This window comes from Colletes latitarsis, chromosome 3 (genome assembly GCF_051014445.1).
Source record: "Colletes latitarsis isolate SP2378_abdomen chromosome 3, iyColLati1, whole genome shotgun sequence".
NCBI lineage: Eukaryota > Metazoa > Arthropoda > Insecta > Hymenoptera > Colletidae > Colletes > Colletes latitarsis.
The window spans coordinates 36,368,596-36,393,908 of record NC_135136.1 but is presented as its reverse complement, the minus strand read 5'-3'; the positions used below and the strand labels follow the sequence as shown (position 1 = coordinate 36,393,908).

The following is a 25,313-nucleotide window of genomic DNA, read 5'->3' as shown; positions in this document are numbered from 1 at the left end:
CCCGTTCTCCGGGGCGACCACGACGCCGGTTGAAAAGCCGCGTGAACAAGTAATACGGGATGAAGAAAACGAGATAAAATCCCATGAAACGAGAAGGCGATGGAAGAAAGCCATCCGCGGTACCGACTTTTCTTCGTTTCAGCTTTACGTCTCTCGTTGACTGGGACGAAGAATCCTGCTTTCACATCGAAAGTCTCCGTAAGAGGCGAAGAAGAAAAAGAGAAGCGCGAGATAGAGAATCTCCTTCGGAGACCTAATAGCTTTTTACGTCTTATTACTCATCGTTACGCCTGGCGAGGTAGCAGAGAAAAAAAAACGAGACGGGGTGCTCGCTCGATGTCCCTTGGATTACCAATGGTAATCGAATAAAAATTTTCAGGAAGCGTGGAAAAGTCGAACGAGAAGGTATCGAAAAAAAAATTAAATGTTACGGTTGGTAAGCGACCAGCGATGAAGTTGGAAACGCGTATCCACCGAAAGCATGTTTTACGAAACTGGTACCACGTTATTTCCAGAACTATACGTACGATCGACATTCAATTGCAACAAATTGTTCATAATATAAATGTCTATTGTTGCGCGTACAAACGTGGCGTTTGGGCACATTGTTCCGTAGATAAACCCATCAAAGTTACCTCTTTGTCACGAGTACCTCTCGGTTTTTTATACGAATGGTTAGTTTTACAACAATGCGATACTTTCTGAAATCCGTGTGTGTGACCGGAGTCCGTGCATTTCATGACAACGTTTTAATTTTTTATTTCGTACTATCCTATGCAGAGGAAAACGCGGTGCCGTGAAACAGCTTGCAATATTTCTGTTTCGGTCGTATTGAAATATATGTTGAAACATTGATAAAAGTAAGACTGTGATAGAGATTTTGAGAAAGATTGATTCGTCTCTTCTTGGATAGATTGAAGATTCTTTTATTTTTGATAGTTTGAAGATATTTCGAGATCACGATTCTAAAATATTAAGTAAAAATCCGCATTCCGCGAACCTTATAATTCACATTCAACGGTGCACGTCGTGCACGCGATGGCGACAGAAAAACTTGCTAGGGCGTAGTAGCTTTAAAACCGTATGGCAATAAAGCAAGCATTAAAAAAGAATGTGTAAATCTCGTTAAAAAACGTATAGGTACGAAATTGCGTCAGCTAAAAAAGGAGAGCAAAGGGTGATATGCCCCGACGGTGAAAACTCGTGGTGTTCTTGGCAGCGCACTAAATCTACCGGAAAATTACACGGAACATGGACATAAGAATTCATTACGGTAAAACGCAATCGACGCAGCGAAACCAATTTATAATAATTTCAGCGAATTAGAATTACTGAAACAAGGATTACGCGTACTCCAAACAATAATGAAAGCTTCGATGCTTTTGCTTGGAACTATTTATCCGCAAATAGAATAGAACGAAATCCTATTTAACACTAAACCTACCACGACCAGTTTAACAATTTGTAAAATACCATTTAAAATTTGTTACAAAATTCCATTATCTTTTTATTTATCGTAGAACAATCCAACAACGCGTATTAAAAGTAATAAAAGTTTAGACGCATGCAGTTTTGGATCTACTAATGTTTTATTAATAATTGAGCCACTGTTAGAAGCGGCAAGGCCTCCCCTTTAATAGGGTTTTTGGTTTTTGTCGATACGACTTTCCATTTTGAAGATATCGCAATTCAAGTGAAAGGGTAATTTCTCAATTTCCACTCACCGTCTTAGAAAAGGCTATTAAAAGTATAAAAACTTTAGATGCGCGCAGTTCCGAAACTATTAGTGATTTATTAATAATTAAACCACTGCTGGCATCAATGAAACTTCCTCTTTGAAATGGCTTTTTGTTTTTGCCGATCCGACTTTCCGTTTACGAGATATCATCGTGTAAAGACAAGCGTAATTTTTAAAATTCCACTCTCCGTCTTACGAAAGCCTATTTACGCGTATTAAAAATACTAAAAGTTTAGACGCGTGCAGTTCCAAAAGTACTAGTGTTTTATTAATAATTGAACCACTGTTGGCGGCGGTGAAGCTTCCCCTTTGAAATGGTTTTTGGTTTTTGTCGATCGGACTTTCCGTTTTCGAGATATCGTAATTTATGTAAAAGGTAATTTTTTTAATTCGACTATCTCTGTCTCCGTCTAACGCGTCGGACCTCCTTCTCGCACGTTGACCCACTAACCGAGTGACCGAGTCACGTAGTATTTACTACTGTCAATGCGCGCGTGTGGTCAACGACCTTGACAAGGCCGTAGTGGAAGCGTAGTAGTTCATTGACCTCGCGACGTATCTTCGAAACTAGCTACCGCATCGATTCGAAACTAAAATTGCTATATCTCCGGAACTAATAAAGCTACCGACTCGTACAAACGCTCATTTTAAAGGGCATTTCATCCTCTATCCAATGACTATACTAGCTACTATAATTTATGCTGTCTTCCATGTTTATTTTCACATTTACTTTGACGTTACATACCCAAAGAAATTTCAGCAATTCCTATTGATTATACAACCGATATACGATTAACTCTGTATCATAAATTGTTTATTTAGTTAAAAATAAATTTAAACTTGTACACAGGTATACTAATAGGTATACATTAAGTGTCGGGTAGGTTTAATATTATATTTAAAAATATTTTCACCATTATCAACCATATATAAAACGTGTAATATTTTTTTAGAGATCTCAAGGGCGTTTTATTGTATAATATTGCTAAAAATTCCGACAAATTCTAGCAGCCTGCAGGGTCCACTCCACTATCGCGATATTTAATTATCGTAAGAGCAACTGCACGTTGCTATCGACCAGCACCCATTCGTGACTCTGAGCTGCAACAGGAGAATACAGGAATGTTTGCTCCGTAGATATTTTCAGCGTTACCATTATATTTATGAAGGTATAAAACGAAACCCCTAATGCTTTGGGAGGATCGAGTCTTCGTGTTTATTTAGTATTGTATCCGTAATTCGAGCTGTTATTTGTACCTTGTACGCCACGAGTTTCGGAACGTTTGTTTGTCTCGCGAGATGGTGGATAAAAAAGAACGTTGAACCGCTCGAATTAACGACACGGTTGCGTTCCAGTTTTATGGAACCATTGCTGGCCGGCGGAGTTGCGAAACCGTCGAAAGAGAATTCTTGTCCGTTCGAAGCGGAACGAAAAAAGTAAGACGAGGAACACGGCCAGAAAACGAACGAAAAAATGACCCGCTTTCGAGGGTCACTCGAACAGTCGAACGATTGTAAATCTAGACTCTCGAGAGGCCTAAATCGATTTCGCGTTTTTACGAACGGTCGATCTCGTAATGGAGTATGAATTCTTCATCGTTCTGCCAGCTACGGCAACGAAATAGGGGGAAAAAAGCATTTTCCGAATGTTTGGCGAAATCCCCCGATAAAAGAAACAAAGGAGCAGGAACTATTCGCGATAGAGAAACTCGCTGCATCTCTAACTAGGCATAAACTGGAAAATATTTCCGAACAAACTAAAAGGGAGAAGCTGAAAGTACGGGAAAGCATTGCGCGCGCCAGTTACTTTTCAAGATCTAGTAACGTTATTCGGGGATACAAATTCAGTCCTCTACTCGACTGGTTAAAGCGAATCAGCTTATGACCCCGTCGGCGACGATGAGCGTCCGGTGATTCGATTACGAATTTAATTACAAAGAGCGTTAATTACTGGAACTTTACGGTACGCTTGCGATGATACATCGGGGCTCAGTTTACAGGAAGAATCAATCTGATTTCGCGAGCTTTCGCCACGCGTATTAACTTCCGAAGTGAATTAAGACGGGCTAAGAGAGACGGGCGATTTAATCGCGCCTCCGCGCTGCCCCTAATTAATGAGATACAGCCAACCCTTTCGTTCTTTGTTACAAAGGAGTTGGACGACTAGGAAACGCGAGAAACCGTACTATCAGCGGTCTGTTTTATCAGGATTGCTTGATCAACACAAGAGAATGATGCGGGAACCAACTAGAAGGAAAAAGTTAATTACGCGATACTAACGACAGAATCGCCCGTAGCGATTATGTCAAACTTCGATTAAACTGACCAGAATTGTAGAATAGCTAGGAATATTCCACAGAAATTTTTTTTATTGGACATCCATATTTGACAGAAAAATATTTCTTTCTTCTCTAGATTGGGGGTGGTTTTTGTACTCATAGGTTGAATAATAGCTGTAGCCACAATCTTTTGTATATTGTTAAATAATTCCATACGTATAAAGCTCTGTGCCTGACAGACTCAACGTTGTTACCATTGCAATGTTAAAAAAAAATAACGATTTGTATAGAATGCAGACAACAGTTTGTATGCCTTATTTTTCCACGTTTTCATACCACTTTTATAATGAATCAGCTTTATTCAAACTGTCGCGGCATTAGCCGTAGCACGAATTTCTCCGATATTCTGTTTATCGGATTGTACCGCTGAAAAGCCCGAACGAGAAATTAAATAATAAAATTGAATGTAAATTTACTCATTGTATGTAATTAAATGATTAAAGCGTTAAGAAAATTATTCATTGGATTTCTGGAACAATAAATCGGTAAACTGCTTACACAACATTCAGAAAACGCGACAGAAATTATGACGATAAATTCGATTTGGATAATATTAAAATAATAGAAACAAAAAGCAACTTAATTCCGGAATTCTTCGATAAGATTTTTCTCATTTGTAATTCAAATTTTCCGATAATTTTAAATACAAATAATAAATGGCTTGTTACACCTACAATCAACGTTATTGATATAACAAAGAAAACACACTTTGTAAGAATTTAATTACCCTCATCGTTATTACACACTTTGTTAAGCAATTGTATAACCAGTAAACGAATTATTTTATTCCATTTACTTTTATTTAACATGCAAAGAGGCGATGTACAATTAATTTCGTTTAAAACTTAGCTTCCAAATTCATGATTCGTTAACTCGTAACACCTACAACTAATTCTCCACGCATTCTCCCGCGCAGTTGGAAATGAAAATACTATTAACCGGATTTCTGGTTGTACGAAGTCCCGTATATACGCGATTAACAATCGAGTGTCCCATGTAATAACACCAGGCGCGCCAATTGGAAGACCTTCGAGTTCTTTATTCCCGTGCGTTTGTATTCCATCAAACGGCTCCGATTTCAATACCTTCCCCAGTTCCTTTGTTATTACTGGTTCGAACATTTCGCCCCAGAAAAATCCTCGTTTCGATCGATCCCCATCTTGCATCGCCGCGTAAGAAAATTGAAATTTACTTTCGCGATGTACTCGGTAAACGCGGAGGGGACAACGTGCTCGACAGATTCGCGGTGGATGTCGTCGGAAACCGAGTGTAGATTGAAGGAGACCGAAAGTGAGAGAGCAAACACTCGGAATCGCAAGACGCCAATTGCTGAACGCTATTCTCGCGGCACCAGCGAAGAGCAATCGCGCTGATACATGCCCCTGGAAAGCAGAGACACCATTTGTGTGCTTCTATTCATCAATATTTCGTATTCGAGCTATCTAATTAATCGATACATTGGGGCATTCGAGAAAGCAACAGGGGAACACAAATTTAATAGGTGGAAATGTCTAATAATACTTTCTGATGCTTCACTAAATTTTGTCAAATGAAATATATTTTTAGTTTTCAATTTTTATTAGCTTTTTTAAATTCGATGTTAAGTGTAGTGAGTAGAATAAAATATAGTACATAATAGGAGAATTTTAATGGGAGATTCTAGAAGTCAAAATAAGACGAAAATCAAGAATACCAATTCGTTAAAAGGTTATTAACAATTAAATTCAAAAATTTCAAATCGTTCTGGAAAAATTATTTTTGGTTGCAGGGGTCAATTACAAGCATTTTTTGTGAATAGACATATTCCTGAAATCCTACCCACTTTCGAGAAAAAAAATCGGGTAGGTGCAATTTTTTGGCAAAAAAAAAAATTTTCAAATCGTTCTAAAAAAATTATTTTCGGTTGCAGAAGTCGATTACAATCAATTTTGGTCATTACACATACCCCCGAAATCTTACACATTTTCGAGAAAAAAATTCCTTACCGAAAATATAATGTCTGACCATACCATTGATTCATTCCCCTGAAATTTCATGCAAATCTTTAAAACGTCATAACTCCTGAACGGATTGGCCGATTTTAATGTTTAAAAAAGCAAACTACGCGTATTTTGGTGGAGAATATGTACAAATCGTAAAAATATTCGAAAAGTTGGTCCTTGACACCGCAAAATGAGAAAAACCCCATCAAAATGGTCTAATTTTCAAACAGCCATAACTCCTACAATAGTGAATATATTTCAATGAAACTTTTTTCTGAAATAGAGCTCATGGATACCTACAAAAAAGTATTAGACAACTTTTCTGTAGGGCGTCAAACAAAACTATGAAAAGTCGAAAACGAATTTTTCAGAAAAATCGACAGGGGGTAGGTGCCTAAATTTTTCGACGAAAAAAAAAAATTTCAAAACGTTCTAAAAAAATTAGTTTTAGCTAGGGGGGTCAATTATAATCATTTTTTATGAATAGACATACCCTCGAAATCCTATTCACTTTCTAGAAAAAAATTCGAGAAGGTGTAAAATTTTTCGACAAAATTAAGACATTTCGGATCGTTCTAAAAAAATTATTACCAGTTGCAGGGATCGATTACAATAATTTTTGGTGAATAGACATACCCCCAAAATCCTACCCACTTTCTAGAAAAAAATTCAGTACGGGCGGAACTTTAAACGTTAACAACTTTTTAACGAAAACTCCATCAACAAATTAGTATTCTTGATTTTCATTTTATTTTGGCCTCTAGAATCTCCCATTAAAATTTTTCCCAGGGTTGGCCGAACATCCTGTATATCATAAGCGTGTTTAAAAATTTTTTGTGCTTAAAAATTGAAAGCTATAATGAAAACTTCTAAATATAATATGGAAGTTTGGGTGATAGGAATTTGTAGATCGTTAGATCATCTTTGTAGAGTTTCTTTCGATCCCTCCTTACTGCGATGTTATTACGTTTGATCACGTTTATGAACGATGCCAGATTACACGCCGGAATTGCGGATATGATACTGGTATTAGGGGAATGTGGGCAAAATTATTACCTACAGCACTACGATTATATCGTGAAAGATACCGAAATTGACGGCGCCTAAATCATGGTGTGATTCAGAATTCCGTGATTCGAGCTGGTCAACTGCATTTACAATGGCACCTAATGCACGTTCGTCCGAAAATCAGCAAATTACAATTAGGGTTAATAGTTGCAACGCAGAACATTAATACAATCTGCCACAATCCAAGACCGAATTTGCCTGTTTTTAGAAAAATATTAAATATTTCGTTAAACTGCAATTTTATTCCGATTCAATAATTTTTCTACAAAAGATATTGCTATTCACGGATACCCAGATTTCCCAACTATAATTATCATAATTTTAATGCAACTTTAATTCACGAAACATCCGTTAAAAATATTCTCGTTAAAGAAACTGTAACTCGCCATTCGAGGTACACAAAGGGAAGAAAATCGATTGCTAAGTCCTCGCAAAAGGGAATTTCTCATCGATTTTTGCATAAAACAGAGAACTAATCCCGGAGGAAATTTTGTATAATCCATCTTTCCTTGTAAATTTCTCTACTGCAAGAGATTACATGTGCTGAATTCTTGATAACAAGCGGATAATTCTGCACGTAAGAAATAATAAATAGCAAAGAGGAAATGCACGAGCTTCGAGTCTTTCCCTTACTATCCAACAAATGTTGTCCGATTTTTATATTCTAAATTTAAATAAATGTTACAAATTTTCTCGTAACAATTTTTATAAAATGAAACATCGATTGCACCTACCATTCTACCACAATAAAAAGTCAAACTCGACGACTAAAAAATTAATTTATCGCAAAATACTCGCAATCGTTGGAAAATTCGAGGCTCGATATCAAAGTACTAAAGCTAGGAGTAATCGAGACGCGAAAGTAAAGGTTACAACGAGGCAAGAGAATGTCTTCTTTACAGTTTCCTCTATCATTACCTATTCCACTGCCAGGTTTTACCTTCAATCCTTTTCAACGTCCGAGCAGCCACTTCCTTTTACCTTGGGGAGTGATAGCTTTCGAAACGTTACATTATACACCAGGAACTCCTTTCTCCGGTACATCAGTTCATCTTTACCTTCTTTGGTCGTCGGAAAAGGAGAGAACGGCAAGATAGCAACGTCGGAGGACGAAGGCGCAGGAAAGGGGAGGAGAAAACGCGGTGAAAGATAAGAAGGACGAAGGGTAGAACCAAGATTAAAGAGCAACGAGGAAACAAGAAAAACACGTCTGCAAGAACGGGGTACATACAACGTATTACCTATACGCGACCAGTTTATGAGCACCTAAGTCTACGCCCCTCGCCGTGTTTCGTCGTCTCCTTAAAAGTAAAATGTAGCCCGCCCTTTCCTGCTCACGTCCCCCGTAACTATCAACACCTTCGAGGTACAACCGGTATCCGAGATTTTCTATTCCAAGTATGCAGTCCCTCGAAAGTCTAAACGCGATCGTTGAAAAATTCGTAGCTAATTCGCACGATTATTCCACGTTCGTTTCGGTTCGTCGTGAGTTCGAATTTTTCATACGGGTGATAATTAAACGCGTTATTATTTGGCTCGAAGTCTCGAAAGACCGAATGAAACATTCGGAACATGTGCTTTGGACTTCGCGCGGAATATAAAAATTATATTCCAATTGCCCGTAAGTCGAAATTGTTTCTTAATAACTTGTCGAATCGTTCCCAAGACACATACTTTGCAGAAACATGTTCCGCCGTGACGTTTGTTTGATGCTTTGGGTAAAGTTCGGCGAGCATCGTAAAAGATGAAAAGTGCCCTACGGGGGAGATTAATTAAACGACACTCTTAAGCGTAAGCTGACGAAATTACACGGAACTTGGTGCATTAAGTGAACAGAGGAAGCAGTATTTCGCGTACGATAACAGGAAAGCTTTCTTCCCGAAGAACTTTGATGAAATCTTATGAATAAACTTGTAAATAAAATTATTTATATTTCTTCAAACGCCAAAGAAAGAAATTGGATTATACAAAAATCGAAAAATATTCAGCGTGCACTCGATGTTGCGATATTGTGCGACAGAGCGAAACTAGAATCTCGAGGATAAGATCGTACGGTTATAGCATACATGTCGGTAGATCGTAAATCAAGCTCGATCCGCGGAATCGTACGCGACAGATACGCGTTAAATACTCGTGTAAACTCAAACAATTCTCGATTCTTCGTTCCCAGGTGCGACGGGAATGTTTTTCGACATTCTTAACTCGCTGGTAATCAGGGCCGCATACCTTCGATCAGATCGCAGTCGCATTCGATGATAAGCACACCTGGTCAAATTCAATTATACGGTTCCCGAGGGCAAGTAATCCAATTTGCACGTCATCAAGTCACGCGGCGAAACTAGTTCGAAGACCCGAGCCATACAACCGACCGCATGTATCAAATATTGAAGTTCCCAGATTGCGCCGGACTGCCCCGAGGGACGCCAAATAACTGCCACGGACTGAAAACGCGCGATGCCTCGCCCGAAATGCGGCTACAGTTAGCCCCTCTGATCTACATGGACAGAAGTAAGACACAAAAGGGACCTACAACCGTCTAACTTCCAAAGGAATTTCGCTACCTACTCCCGTTGTTGCTAAACCGAACGAGTTCTGCAGCATACAGAACCAATCCTTGTAGCCCCGACACTCCGCCACTTCCGGTACCTGTTGTCGTTTTGAATAAATACCGACGAGGGGTCATCCCCGGCGAGCCCATAAATATTTAAATTAGCTTCTCCACGGCGATAGAGCTTCGTATACCCAAAGATAATGACATACAAGATGGCAAAGCGTTAGAAATTACTCCGAAATTAGCTCGATGACTGTGCAAATTTCACTCAAATATTGCAAACGTTGCTCTAAATTTACTGGAATTAACGTTACTTACGAGCAATATAAACGAAACAAATCTATCTTAAAAGTATAAATCCTTATTTCGGAATTTATGAATTCTTCTAAAAGATCGTTTCGTTTTTTCTTATATAATTTAATCGATTACCCAAGATTGCGTTTGTCTCTTTGCGTCGCGTGTACCTTTTCGGAAGATTGAAAAAGTAAAAAAATCGCGCGGTACAATGTACCCGCTGAAAGAATGCAACCATGACCAGGAAGCAAAAATAAACATCTATTACGAACAGAGGGAGTGCAAGGATTTTCAGACGCGGTGAGTAGCGAGCGCATTAATGTTTTTCCCCGAGTAATTCCACACCTTCTGCGCGCGCGTCTGCACGACCAGTGCATTCCGGAATGCACTTTGTTAACAATACACGGATATTTCACGTTCCCAGATGAAACGCTATTTTCACCATCTGAAAAAACGGTCTCGCGTTACGCGAACTTTAAACTGCTGTACTATATCCGCAGAATCTTTTCTATTTACTATTATTAGCCGTCAAAGATGCACTGAATTTTATCGACGACTGCTTAAATAACAGCGATGATAACAATTTTTTTCAGAACTGTTATAACTCGTAATTTCTCAATAGAAAAAAAATTGCTGTACAATATCCGCAGAATCCTTTCTATTTACTATTATTAGCCGTCAAAGATACACTGAATTTTACCGACGACTGTTTGAACGAAAGTGATGATATAACTCGTAATTTCTCAATAGAAAAAAGAATGATATTGTTCAATAAACTGAGAGTACGAGGGGCCAGCAACAGCGCGCGAACGCGAATCTCGATTGAAATATTGCACGTGAAGATGTGCGATTTTCGTATCTCATGACAGCGATGACGTTTCAGCGAATAATGTCCCGTTGTTTAGACTGTGAACGTCACATGTTTGCAAGACCAAACGGCAAGAAATGTATTGAGAAAACAAGAAAATATAAATCAATTGCGAGAAGGGATTTGCCGCGGCGACAGGAAAGCAGGACCCATCAGACTATTTGCTTCGCTCGTTAAACCGATGCCGCCGAAAATAGTGGAAACTTTGCTTGGAGTGTGGCCACAGTGGGCTGCCTGCTTGACAGGTTAGCGAACGTTTGCAAATTTCTGCAAATCATAGGTTCGGGAGTGCTACAAAAATTCTTGGTTCTCCGATAGCTGTCAAAGCCTTTCCAAAAATAAGAATTCATCTAATGTAACCTTGATTTACGTATCGAAAATTTCTAACACTTTCTATAAACATGGTCGAACAATTATACGATTAAAATTAAAAAATGAGGTTAAATAAGACAAACTGAATTCTTTGTGAATTATTCCTAAATAAATGTTTGCCATTTAAAATCTTATATAGTTTGAGATCAGATTGATCTAGGCTCGAGTTCCAAGCATTTTGCATACCATAATACAAATCGCGTAACAAATATTTGTACGACATCAATTGAGAATTTTACCATAGTGACCGTGTTATCTATCAGTTTGGGACTCGTGATTGGATGGACGTCGCCTTACATCGCGCAACTGACTGATAAGAGCTCGTCGTTGTATTTGACGGAACACGAAGCGTCATGGGTGGCCTCGCTGTTGCCATTGGGACGTCTTTTTGGGGCATGCGCTGGTTCGGTTATTGTGGAGTATTTTGGAAGCAAAAGGGCCCTTTTATCGGCTGGTGGGCCCTTACTGCTGGGCTGGATTTGCATATTATGCGCCAATTCCGCCGTGTGGCTCTATGTCTCTAGATTTTCCTCGGGTAAGCATCCCCATCTTTTACGCTGTTCGAAAATGGTCACTGTACTTGTCGAAAAATAAACATTTCTAACCAATAAATCTCAGTCAACCAACAAACACATTGTGAATTAATAGATTCCGTATTAAATTTCTTTTCCTAGTTGAAATAAATTAAGTCCAAGGAATAGTTAATCGAGTCGTGAGAGTTGCAATAAACACAGCTAAAGTTTGGAATGTAATAACGCGAACACGGCTCGTCTAATCAAAGTGTAGCATCCTCGTCTTCTTCCTACGACTGTTTCCGAAGTAATTAATCAGAAAATTGCTCAGAAAGTCGGCGAAACGGCTGAGCAAAGCAAATTGATCATAAGTCTGTTGCCATAGGAGAGCAACTATTAGACTCCGTCTCCCTGGGACGCGTCCCTTCGCGATTATGAGAGATGACTGTTCTAAGTGCTCCTCCGAGAAACAAACATTTGTCCGGAATATATACATGTGTTTGAACTTAACAATAACTGGAAATGTTTGTTCTGCCAGACTTAACCCAGACGAAACGACTTTCCGGTTAATTGCTTCAGGAATCAATTATCGTATGAAGAATGATCTTGTTTACCACCGAAGGGGATCGTAAATTTGTTTTATGAAAGCTAGAGCTCTCGAAGAAAATTCATTTACGTTTTTCGAAATAAACTATCAGTTGTATTGGACGAAAAATAAGGTCTAGAATATTTTATCTCCACTCAAAGTGACAAATGTTAAAGAATATATTGATTTCGACGAGTACCAAACCATTTTCGAAGTTTCGTTCTTGCTTTCGTAATATATTTTCATTTCCCGATCGCTTGGTAGGAATTTCTTTCGGCGTTTTCTTCAGTTCCTTTTCCCTGTACATCGGGGAAATTGCAACTCCGAATATCCGTGGTTCGTTGGTCGCCATGATAATCAACGGAATGCCATTTGGAATGCTGATTGGCAACACGATGGGCAGTCACATATCGATGACGTGGTTCGCGATCATCAGCTTGATTCTGAACGTTATGTACATCGGGTTCTTCCTGGCTCTGCCACGGTCCCCGTATTTCTACGTCCGTAAAGACGACATGGAGGAGGCGAAGAGAACGATCCAATGGTACCACAGAAAATCGAACGTCGGCGAGGAACTGAAGATCATCCAAGCGTTCGTTCAATCCGCGAGATCCACCACGTTTCTCGACAAACTCAAACAGGTCATCGAAAGGAGGAACAGACGAATATTCATCATGGTCATGATCCTGTTCATAATAATGCAGCTCAGTGGACTCAACACCATCGTCTTCTACATGGAAGTCATAGTCACTAAGGCGAAAGTAACGGGGATGAGACCATCGGACGTCGTGATACTCTCTGGAGTGTTTGGTATTTTGCAAAAATTATGTACCTAATTTTTATAACGACTGTCGACCCTTTTGAAATATTTGAAAACTTCTCAATTTTAATATACTGTCCCTCGATGATCCGAACAATTGAGAGATTTTAATACGAATAATATGAATCTCGTGCACATAAGTGGTCGACAGTTCCAGCGTTAGATTAGAATGTGCCAGAGACACTGGTGACCAGATTCAACGTTATCTGTATCACGGGATTTTAAGGTCCTCGAGTGTTTTCGCAATCAGAGACAGAATATGGCTAACTGCCGTTTGTTTCGCGCGTTCTGAATCGATACTGAGCGTCGCATACGTGCACAGGTATAATCGTCGGTTGGGTTGGCGTTTATCTCATGGATCGGTGTGGCAGAAGGCTTCTGATGGCAATATCGTGCATCAGTATAATCATCGCGATGATCCTTCTGGGATTACACTTCCTGCTGCTGGACCATAATTACAACGCGAAAAATCTCGAGTGGATGACGATCCTCGCGATGATGCTTTACACGTTGATATCCATCGGAGTGGCGCCAGTTCCCAGCACGATGCTCGCGGAGCTTTTCCCATCCGATTTAAAGAGCATAGCCGGATTCATGGCCAGCTTCACGTCCGCGTTGTTCGCTTTTATCAGCAGCAAAACTTTTCATCCCTTATCCGTGCTGATGTCGGAGACTTATGTTTTCTGGATGTACGCGATCCTAATGACTCTTGGCCTCATATACTCGGTGTTCAATGTCCCGGAAACTAAAGGGAAGACCCTACAGGTAATTTCAATCTAATCTTAACACCCTCGTTCAACGTTCTACCCGATTACTGCATTGGTTCTGAGACTCACTGTTGGATACAAAACTATCCAGAGAAAATCTTTTATGATTTATAACTGAATCAATTCGTCGCCACATTTTATAGAAATTAATGTCAATTTCAACGTGATTAATGAGTTAACTAAATTACGTAAGTATTTGTGAAATAATATTTATAAAATATAGGGTAGCTTCTACAAAATCTTAGAAAATCTTTACAAGACTTTTTAAAAGTAGTGTCGATGGTTGTATGATTAATGATGTTTTCAGGAAATTCAAGAAATGTTAACTGTCGATTATGAGGCGCAAGAACCCGCACCTGCGACTCGCAGAATTTAAAATTGAACATAACGTAATAGCAACAATAAAAAAGAATGATAGCGTGCAAATCAATACTCTGTCGATTGAAGAGATTAATGATATTATTTACGAGCAAGTGGGAATTGTATTACACATACGTGTGTATTATACGGAATAAAAACGATCGTTGTACAGTTTCGCGTACAATTCATTTTGCAAACACGAAAATATGAAATGTAATTGTGCATCTCATAATAGTCGCGCGTATTTGCTATGGAACTACATGTACCTTATCTTATCGAAATAAGATTTCTTGATTTATAGAGTGTTCTGATATACCTAGTCAATATACAATGGATTCTGACAAACACACAGATTACTATAAAAGATCCCTCAAACATAAATACTCTTTGATACATTGACTGACACTGTCACTAATATATGGTTGACAGGACTTTTCACCGAGAAGCTAAAAAAAATTCACGAAGTCACAGAATTCATTCTTACGATACATTTTAAGTTATGCAGTTTATGCAAAAACAAAATTTTAGCCTGTTAAAAATGTTCACGGCTTTGATCTAGCGATCAACGCGTTGGGAGGCATTATTACTGGCAAGCAGGAAGCACGGTGTTGCGTGAGAATTATTTTCGAGAAAAGGACAACCGCGAATAATTTCAAATTTTAAAGGAGAACTCTGGAGCATATTTACTATACTTCGACATTTTTTAATGTTAATATACTAATGGAGTCTGGTTCGGAAGACCCGTTGAATTATGAGTTACAAAAAGAAAACAATGGAAACCTGCACTCCATTGTAAACAACAATTTCAAATAAATTCTTATTTAAAGGGAGTCTGACACTAGAATAAATATTCCATATTTGCCACTAATTTTTCCAAACTATACTGTATGACGTCGCGATGTGCATCGATCACGACGAAGAAACAAAAGCGATTTCCGCCTTTCAAGCTAGCAAAGTTTGTTACGACTACTTTGTTAATTTGTCGGGATATTATGAAAACATCGTCAGTAACGCGAATTAACTTCTTTAACGATAACACTTCGTCGAAAAATAGATATTAATACCGACCCTCGCAACCGTCGTCTAATTTAATTCGATCAACTCTTCCCTAAAATCTAAAACCAACATCGAAACCCGTCCACATGTGCATGTTATTAGTCGAGAAACGGTGATACGCAATAATGTACACATCCGTTATCTTATCGTTTAGAAGTAAACTTAATCTTCCATCGTGCTTATGAAGGCATATTCTTCCGATGCAAATACGTCTAATATCAGTCGGTTGATGCCTCGAAAAGTATAATCATGGTCCAGGAAACGAATGCTAAGCTGTCCAGAAACGCGACATGGCCGCAATGGATCGCTGGCATCGGAGGTAAATAAATCACCGATAATTTTAATTACTAAAACACAGATTTCCTTCGACGACTTTCCGACCGTGTTACATCCTATTCGAAATGGTAATCGTCTAACTTGATCGCAGTTGCACTGGTGATGGTTCAACCGGGAATGATGGCGAGCTGGTCTTCTCCGTACATTCCGCTGTTAATGTCGCCGGATTCGCAATTCGTGCTCACATTAACGGAAGTGTCCTGGGTGGTATCGTTGCTGAATGTCGGTAGAATCGCCGGGGCCGTTATAGGTTCATTGTGCGTCAATTATTTAGGCAGCAAGACGACGATTCTGGTCACACTGGTGGCGGTGACGTTGTGCTGGACGTGCAAGATCGTGGCGGATAGCGTCGTGTGGCTCTACGTAGCCAGAGTTTTCGGCGGCATGACCCTCGGAATGGCCTTCAGCTGCTTCTCCCTCTACGTGGGCGAAATAGCGGATCCCAGCATCCGAGGAGCACTGGTCGCTCTTGGCATGACTGGCATACCGTTCGGAAACTTTCTCATGAGCATCATGGGAGCGTACTTGTCCATGCCGATATCCAGCACGATCAGTCTGGTGCACGGCATTCTGCTCATGATCCTCTTCATCTGGCTGCCGGAATCCCCCCATCACTTCATCAGAAAGAAGCTGGACGAGAAAGCGAAGGCGTCGATTCGCTGGTACCATCCCGGTTGCGACGTGGAAATGGAATTCGTGGTGCTTCGAAACTTCATCGAGGACCTCGGCAATCAACCGATCCTGGCTACTTTGAAAGAGTTCAAGATACAGCAATACAGAAAATCGTTGTTCATGTTCCTGATCCTGATGATGTTCAGTCAACTGAGCGGCGTCAATAATATCTTGTTCTACATGGAGCCGATTCTAACGATGGCCAAAGTCACCACGATACCACCGTCGCAAATAGTGATAATAGTGATGACGTTTGGAATCGTTGGATCCGTTCTGTCCGTGTTTCTCATGGACAAATTCGGGAGAAAGTTCCTTATGATAATATCGTGCATCGGTATCTCGATATCTTTGTGCCTATTGACCGTTGTGTTCCATTTATTGGACTACGATATCGATCCAAAGATACTGGAAGGAACATCGATCTTCGCGATGGTTTTCTTTTACATGATGGTCTTCGTGGGTATGCTTCCTGTGCCACCCGCTGTGTTGAGCGAGTTATTTCCGCCCCACCAAAAATGCATAGTGGCGTTTTTCGGCAGCAGTTCCGCCGGCCTCTTCTCTTTCATAGCAACGACCACTTATTTGCCTCTGTTAGGTCTGCTAACCGAAAAGTATGTGTTTCTCTTTTACGGATTGACGGTATTAACGGCCGTGCCCTACACGCTCATTGCCGTGCCCGAGACGAAGGGATTGTCTTTGCAGGAAATTCAACGCAAACTACTGAAGGGCAAATAGACGTGTTTCAGTGATAAACGTTTAAACGAAACAAATCGAAAATATAGAATAAAACTTTTCCATTAAACGTACGTTGATCACCAGGTGACCTGATGAATTATTTCTACAAAATTTAATTTAATTTTCATCCATTTAATGCGAGTTAGTATAGGCGACTCTTAAACGACTCACTGTGTATATACATATGAGCCAAGCAGTGGTCTTGAAACAATAGAAGAGAACAATTTTATTAGGTAAAATTAAATTTTCTCTCCTCTAAAATTCTACTCTTTAAATTTATTATAGAGAATGAAAAAGTTTTTATCTTCTGATATTTTAACGCTACGGCTTGGCCTAGTTTCGTAGACCACCCTGTATACCACAGAGATTTCGAGATAACGATTAAGACGCGGAAACGTTTCATTGTATGATAAGAATCCTTGTTCGTACGGGTAACGTGCGAAATTGTAAATACATGAATTTTGTAAAGATAATACTCGATCCTAGATAAGATTGCTTCCGAAATCGGTTTTTAAATAAATACTGTCGTAAAACTGGTCGCAACTTTCTGGCCGAGTCTTATGTGGTGTTTCCTTCTGCGTCTCCGCAGACCACACAGATATATCATTCGACGAAAGCGCATCGCGAAGAATTTTCCAGTAAATCCAAAAAAGACGAACGAAGCTCTCAAATAATAATAGAAGAAGAGGTCGCGACGTCTGTTGTTCTTTTGCCTCCCCATTCTTTTCTTAACCGAGAAACGATGTAGCTATTTCTCTTTGGGGCGGACGTACGCCGTCGTAACGTCGACGATGGAACTCGGCCAGTTTCATATTTTACAAGACGATATTTCAACGGCACTGGCTACGCGAATAGCGTTAAAGATGCCGTGGTCCCATGGCGGCACTGTGGAAAATTGGACTCAACCTTATCTGCTACGGAGCCGTTGCTGACGAGTTAAACATTACAGAAACCGAAGCATCGATATCTGATTCCGACAGGATATAAAAATTATTTATTATACCGTGTGAAATATTTTTTCAGTCGCATATCAAACGTCAACGAGATTACTCAAGCGTCTCCGAAGGGATTATATTTTATAATAAATACGAGCACACGTAACGTTGAGTTCATTGCAGTGTCAATTATGCTCATAAAAACAGTGTGAATCAATAACTGTGCCTTGTAATATACTATTATTGCTAAGTTCTTGCATCGAGGGATCTGAATTTACGGTAAGCCGATTGCAAGAGAATCATTCAACGAGAAAAGGATTATAGGAATTATTGTAATTAATATCGTGTCCATTGTGAGATCCAGATTGAAGGATCAGAAAACGCTTTCATGAAACGATGAAATATGCATTTCCTTTCTGTTATCAGCGCGGCGGACTTTCTTTGTGACTTTTTACTCTTTCGTCCAAACGATCGTTATGATTTAGTGGACGTAAAAAATATGTCGTAAAGAACCGATCGCTACTCGGAAATAAACCGGAATATTCACGAGGCCGTTCGATATTCTATCGAGCATGAAGCGCCGGGATAGCGGTTCGGTGGCTGTTATTAATGCACAGATGAACGAAATTCAAGAAAATAGCGGACTTCCAAGTCCCATAATTTTGTGAATAATAACTAACGATTTCAGAATTCGACTCGAAACTCGAAGTCCCCACTTTCGAATCCCATAAAACGCTATCTAGGCTTTAATTCTGTTTTTTCGTTTTACGAATTTAAAACTTAATTCACGACACCTTCCCCAAAGGATATTCTATTTAACATTGCATTTTAATTGCTCGTTCCGTACCAATGGCGTTTAATGGCCGCCTGGCTCGTGTACAATCTAAATACAAGATCGGTCGGGATGGGCCATAAACTCGCAACGCGAACCGATGCAGTCGAATGAAATGCATTTCTTCGTTTCAGGGGTAGAGCCATGAAGTTGTCCGATGTCACCTTAAACCCTTCTCCGGGACAAACGAGATAGTTTATCGCCCGCGCGGATATAAACGCTCCTCTTGACAAAGCCGCGGAAATTGTACGCTCGAAGGCGCGCATTGTACATCGCTGGCTTTCTTCGGAGTCGCAAGACACACGCGCGAGGTTTTCATCGTAAAACCGACGCATCGCGGATCTACTTTCGACCTGCTCGAGCGCGTTAAAAAGACACTTAAGCTTTCTTGACGTTCGCAGCTTCCGCGACGATTTACGATCGACGATACGGGGGGCGGAGACGAGTGAAAATAAAAACGCCTTTGTTACTGGCCCTGATAATAGTTGGGGGGAGTTGATCAGCGGATGATCCGCGATACGAACTTGGGGAAAAGACTGTCTCGGGGCACGACAGCTTAGTCAAAACCTTTTACAGTCAGAGTGAAACGAAATGGCTGCTCGATGCAACTTTCCGTCCCTGCGGATCGCAATTCAACTCCTACGTTGCGTTTCAGATTGATGGACAGCATGCTTTGCAGCGAGTTTACTCGCAAAATGCAAATAAAATTCTGTAACGACTGTAATATTTAAGTTCTGTCGTTTAAAAATAAAAAATGATTGCTCGAACACTGTCTTAATCGTGTCCGTGTCTATTAGAGAACCCCTGAACGCTTTGAAGTCTGCGACTAAACCAAGTTAATTATTCCTGGTCGACCTATGTGCTAATCACGGAACGAAATCGTTTCGTACGAGTACGCCATAATTTAAATCTATACAGGACTCGTGCGCGTTTTATCGACGCCCAATAACTCCTAAAAGGCACCGAAACGTACCTCTTTAAATCATTGTTAGCACCCGAATACCCCACGTTCGTCGTTCGTCATTTAGGAAACGAACTTCCAAGGACCATTCGTCCCGATTACTGTCGCGTCACTCGAAATCGATAAGAGCCAGCTTTTGGTTGTTGGGCCAAAAACGGACCTGTACCATACATTTCTCCAGTCTAAACCGGACACGGTGGCTTAATTTACCTCGACAGGAGTCTTTAAGCGATATACAACACAACGACACGCACGCGTTACCGATGGAAATTATTGCACCGGTTCCATTCCAGCCGAATGTAAATAGGTTTGCTCGACGACAGTATTCGACCGCTGTATTTTACTAATTTAAATATTTCTGCACGCTCTAACGTTCGATTAGATTCGAGCAGATGGAAAGGGGTTTAAATTCTCGTGCACACGAATAAAATAGAAATTTCACTAAGCGTAATTACCGAACATCCGGCGACAAGTTAGCACCGACTTGCCAAACGCAGGAGCATTTTCGATACGAGTTAGCTCGTCTTTCCCCGGTTAACGGGTCAAATACCTCCACGGCGAAGAGTTAAGCTTCTTCTTTTTATCCCCCGGAGTGCTTACGTGTTCCTAAGATCGTGAACCTTTCCTTTTAACGTTCCCGTATAACGTCGAGGCGCGAGAAGAATCATATATACGACGTGCAATAATGGAATGCCTCCAAGTTTCAGTCAATAAAGAAGTTCCGAAAACAATTTTGCAATGCAATAACCCTTCGTGCCACGGCAATCGACAAAGTTTCCCCGAAGCCTTCTCTCCTCCATATCCAGCCACCATCGTTGGAAAGAGGACCTTAAAATTCAACGAACCTCGAGGAGATCGTCTTTCTACTTAGAAACAGGGATTCCGTCCCTCTGTTTTCTTCCTCGAACTGCTCTCGCGAAACGGGCATCTGATCGGCCGTAAAAATCAAAAGATCGCGCGTACAATGCTCTCGCCAATTGAAACGCCTCCGATCGCGACAACCTGCGACGCTTTCTCGTTTCCACGCGACAACGCCCTCATTACCCGAGCAAAGATACAAGCAAAATCAACTTGCGTCGAAAATCGAATCTTCGAGTCGAAATTATTTTGTTTATCCGAGTGGGCTTGGCCAATCGTCGTTCTTTGGCCCAGGGATTCTAAATGAAACCGCTATTTCATTTACTAAGTCAGTTATACATCATAATGGGGTAAGAATTAATTCTTACGTGAATTTTTAAGATGCACTATTATATTCTTGATACTAAAAAATATATTATTACGGGTCAAAATTGTATTTCTCTAATATCACAATACTTAAAGCTAGACATTATGTAAATTAATGAAATGGGAGCTTTGTAGTGGGTAGTTTCAGCTTCTAAATATTCGTATCTTATTTTAGGTATTTCCTCTATTGAATGAGCATTTGAGTTAAATAATTTCACACGGATCAAGAGCTGCGATAATTTAGCTAAATAGCCGCAGGTTGTCGGGCACCGCTATAGAGGATCAACAATTATATACCGCCTGGATCAATGGTGGAAAACGATTGCCTTAGGTACTCTTCCGAAGTGCAGTATTATGCCCGTGCACTTACGTTTAGGCTTAACATAACTACAAACGTCTACAATTCACATGCATTCGAGATATGCCACGCTACGAACAAACTTTGCCGGAATGTTGAAAAGTGAAAAGACCGAAGATATAAAACGTAAATAATGAATAACGATGACACGTAGAATCGACAATTTGGAATTTTTATGGAATTCGAGGCACGTATTCTCCCCCATCGGCAGATATGAATATTCAGGGGGTGAAAGCTACCTTCGAACTTGTAAATTAATTTTTTTAAAACTATTAACTCACTTAAAGCTGATGTTTTCGTAATGAACGGTCGATTGAAGCCACGCCACGGATACACAGTCTCGAATATTCGATAAATGTAAAATGTCCCCGCTCAGCGAATTTCCGTCTACAACCAGCAACGACGGTAAATCGACTGTCTGCTCAAGGATTTTTCGGATTCTCCTTGTCGATCGTTCCGCGGTAACGATAATTTGGGTCTCGCTCGAACGTGATTTGCCTTTCGACGAAACGTTGTTTCGAAGAAGAAGCACGGCTCTTTCCGGGACAAAATATAAACAGAACGTTTAAACTAATTGAAAGGACCAAGGATTCCTAGAATCGACCGCGCCAGCTGCCACGGGCTGACTACCTGAGTTCCACGATTGTTTTGCTCCGCGATAGTAAACTGGCGTAACTGATGAAACGAAAATACCGTGTACAATGAAATATTATTCAGGTCGAATCGATATTCTCCTATACATATAAATTCCACGCTCGATCGATCCGAATTTTCGAGCACGTTGATATTCTAACGAAAGGAGAATAATTATCGAATCGCGTTCGAACATCGAGGCGGAAAAAGGGTTAACAAAAGACACATGGAACGAGGAGTGAAATCGAGCCTGGGTTTGTCAAAATCGAAAAAATAGTATCTTCGACAGCCCGATACGCGAACGCTGGCTTTCGGAATTTGTTTTTTGTTTCGATTATCTCTCGCGGAACGTCCGTACGCTGGAATATGTTTTCCACGTATCGGATATGGTATATCGAAGTACAACACGATGTACAGTTAGCCACGAGTATCATTGATCCACCGGAAGCAGTACAGGCTGCTTCAAAGGGCTCGCTGGAAGTCGCTGCGCTGAGAATTTAGGTTACGGACCGCGGTTCGTTCCCCTTCCTATCTACGTTCCATTGACTATCCGCGACTTGGCGACCAACCAATTCCGGCGTTTCCGTGACATACTACTAGCCTACATTTTGTCCGGTCGATGGTACACGGTGCATCGAACATCCGAAACCTGCAGGACGCTCCTTCCCAGACCTCGGTTTTTCCCTTCAAGAAATTCCACGCCTTTACGAGTTCGATAAAATCCACTTCATCAATTTAATCGTACATAATACGAAGAATATTCTGTGAAAGTTTTAACAGAATATTCAAAAAATCGACGAAGTTATAGTTAAAAATATAAGAGTATATTTTAAGCTTAACCCTCTGGGTCTTTCCTGGCCCCAACCACCGAGTTTCCAGACACCATTTGTTTAAGAGCGTGTGACTAACTCCTTCCTATTAGCCTTGTAAATCATCGATTATCATTTTAACAGAATCGTACCCCTCGAAAACATTCGCAAAAACGAAATGGATTGGACATTAACCCACCACCCACGCAGAGATTACTTTTAGTGTAAACATTTTGCAACCAAATTGACTTTTACGAAACGTTAATATACTCGTAACAGGTTGACAACGATGCAGCGAAGATTTAAATTGGAAATCGTACTTGTTTCGATTTTAATGTTTTGTCTGCATTAATTCCGATAATCGACAATGTTGGCTAACGACAAATTGATCGTGGCAACTCGTGGACTGCGGGGAGAAAAGGGTTGAAGCACAGGTGCCCACACAGCAACGTTCGCGTGAATATTTATGCCAGCGAAATGAACTTGCAGGAAACAAGTAGAACCAAGGACTCCCAAGGGATTGCTTGTCGGTCCCATAGCACTCTGGGCGTCTCTATATCTTTCTTCGAGTATACCTGCGCCAACTTCAAGTTTTCGTATCTTCTCGTACCACTGTGACCCAGTTCCGCCGTTGTTCCGCAAATCTTATTCTTTAGTTAAATTAATGGAATCGCGAATTTAAATATACCATAGTAATCGTTCATCCGCCTGACCTACATCTTATTGACTTCTCTGATGGTTTTAATTCTTATTGGACACCGTGATTAAAGAACGAAAAGGGCTAACAAATTTTTGCAATAAAGGATAAAAAAAAGTTGTCCAATTAAAAGCCTCGAATCGATTTCTGTTTCCGTAACGCAGCTGGCATACTTTACTCGTTAAATTTTGTACCGCGACAAGAAATTCTGTACTTTCTATTAATCTCTCAACAAACATTTTTTAGTGACGTATTTACCCCAAGTTGCTAATTACTGTGTGATATTGCATTTTAAAAACATACTCTGCATGTTTGAATTAAACGTACCGCGGCCTTGGAATGTAATTTATTTGCAAGTTACATCCCCGTAGTTTTCCATATAGATTTCTGAATTTTCTTTTAGCTTTATTTTGCGGGCCTGGATGAATTTAATGAAAGCGCCGACTGGCCTGCGGGCGCGGGCTTTGTGCACCACTGGCTTAGAGAAATTAACGACTACGATCTCATTTTAATACGAGTAATTTTTTCCACTTTTATTGGAAATTAGCCCTGTATCTTTTCTAACGTCAAAATTCAACGTTCAATCCACTGCTTGTTACAAATACAAATACGCGTACATCGTAATGTTTCTATTAACTTTTTATTAACTGACTGCGTTCGTTTCGATCGTGTAAATATACAATGACGAATTAGTATTGCTAACTTTTACAGACACGCAATGCGTATTCTAGTCTCTGTTTTACGAGTATGTTCGATTAATAATAGTTACTTGTGTTTTGTAAAAATGTACTCGTCTAGTAATAATTGCCAAAAAATGAACAGGCGTATAATGGTTGGAAAGGAACCGAACAATCGTGAAATAGTCCCGGCACGTCGATTCCGTAGCCTCTGGACTTCGTTCCCTACATATATGATTACCCTTGCGGAAAGCGGTCTACGAACACGTTACGGTGCCTGCGGGAATATTCCTTTGGCTATCCTAACTTTTCTTCGTCTTTTTCCTCCTTGGACTTTCTCCTCGCGTGCATCGACTATACCTGAAAGATGAAATATGCCAAATCCCCTGGAGATTTCAACGTCCAACCCGATCGCGCGCAACATTTGGATCGCGGGATCGAAAGCTGCTTGAAAGGGGAAACTTTCGCAGAACCTCAAGAATAATAGAGAAAAACTCGTAGCTCGTTGTTCTCTAAAAAGAACATACACCTTTTAAATATCATAGTTTTAAATATTTATTGAATTTTTAACAATTCTTACGACGTGATAATAACCGTATCTAACGAACACGTAACAAACTTCGTTTTGGATTTTACTAAATGTTTTATTCACGACAGAAAATTCGTAAATGCACCCTCTATTTTGTCGCCGTTAAGGTGACGCAACTCCTTAATTATCCCTCCTTCGATACCGTGGGTGTCGCAATTTCCTCACAAACGGATATCCAGCACACAGAGTGCTCTGCCTAAACCGAGCCACCCAATTATCTTTCCACGGTACGATGATACGAACATTTCATACGTAATTTGAAGGCTTCGAAGGGGCTAATATATTGCAAAGAAAATGTTTTTAGATGTCCTTCTTTCAGAGTTTTGCATACTCTTTGCTCTTGTACAACTGACATGAATATGCATCGAGACATATATGATTTAATAACGTGTCCTGAACTGCTCTCGAACTCTAAAATTAAAAGTCAACTATGTAATTTAGCTTCGTCGAGGTCCCAGATTTCAAATACAAAAATAAGTTTCAGGTTTGATTTCAAATTTTGAAGTTCTGAATTATAATTATACATTCTACAACATACAGGA

General features: G+C 40.1%; 3 protein-coding genes across 8 annotated transcripts in view; 2 read left to right on the top strand and 1 right to left on the bottom strand.

Moving 5' to 3' along the window:
* Window positions 1-25,313, bottom strand: part of Dlg1 (MAGUK family member discs large 1) — a 687,637-nt gene that overhangs the window by 617,779 nt on the left and 44,545 nt on the right. The window lies entirely within an intron of this gene.
* Window positions 11,022-14,306, top strand: LOC143340744 (facilitated trehalose transporter Tret1). Its single transcript, XM_076763019.1, has 5 exons — window positions 11,022-11,085; window positions 11,457-11,747; window positions 12,575-13,120; window positions 13,453-13,895; window positions 14,205-14,306. Exons 1-5 carry the CDS (start codon window positions 11,022-11,024, stop codon window positions 14,271-14,273), a joined length of 1,413 nt encoding a protein of 470 aa, XP_076619134.1. The 3' UTR covers window positions 14,274-14,306.
* LOC143340743 (facilitated trehalose transporter Tret1-like) lies at window positions 15,402-17,112 on the top strand. Its single transcript, XM_076763018.1, has 2 exons — window positions 15,402-15,632; window positions 15,741-17,112. The coding sequence occupies exons 1-2, from the start codon at window positions 15,563-15,565 to the stop codon at window positions 17,054-17,056; spliced, it is 1,386 nt and encodes a 461-aa protein (XP_076619133.1). The 5' UTR covers window positions 15,402-15,562; the 3' UTR covers window positions 17,057-17,112.

Coding starts and splice junctions, on each gene's coding strand:
- LOC143340744 (XM_076763019.1), top strand. CDS start 11,022: ATGCCGCCGAAAATAGTGGAAACTTTGCTTGGAGTGTGGCCACAGTGG. Junction 11,748..12,574: donor TGTCTCTAGATTTTCCTCGG/GTAAGCATCCCC, acceptor ATCGCTTGGTAG/GAATTTCTTTCGGCGTTTTC. Junction 13,121..13,452: donor GATACTCTCTGGAGTGTTTG/GTATTTTGCAAA, acceptor ATACGTGCACAG/GTATAATCGTCGGTTGGGTT.
- LOC143340743 (XM_076763018.1), top strand. CDS start 15,563: ATGGTCCAGGAAACGAATGCTAAGCTGTCCAGAAACGCGACATGGCCG. Junction 15,633..15,740: donor ATGGATCGCTGGCATCGGAG/GTAAATAAATCA, acceptor ACTTGATCGCAG/TTGCACTGGTGATGGTTCAA.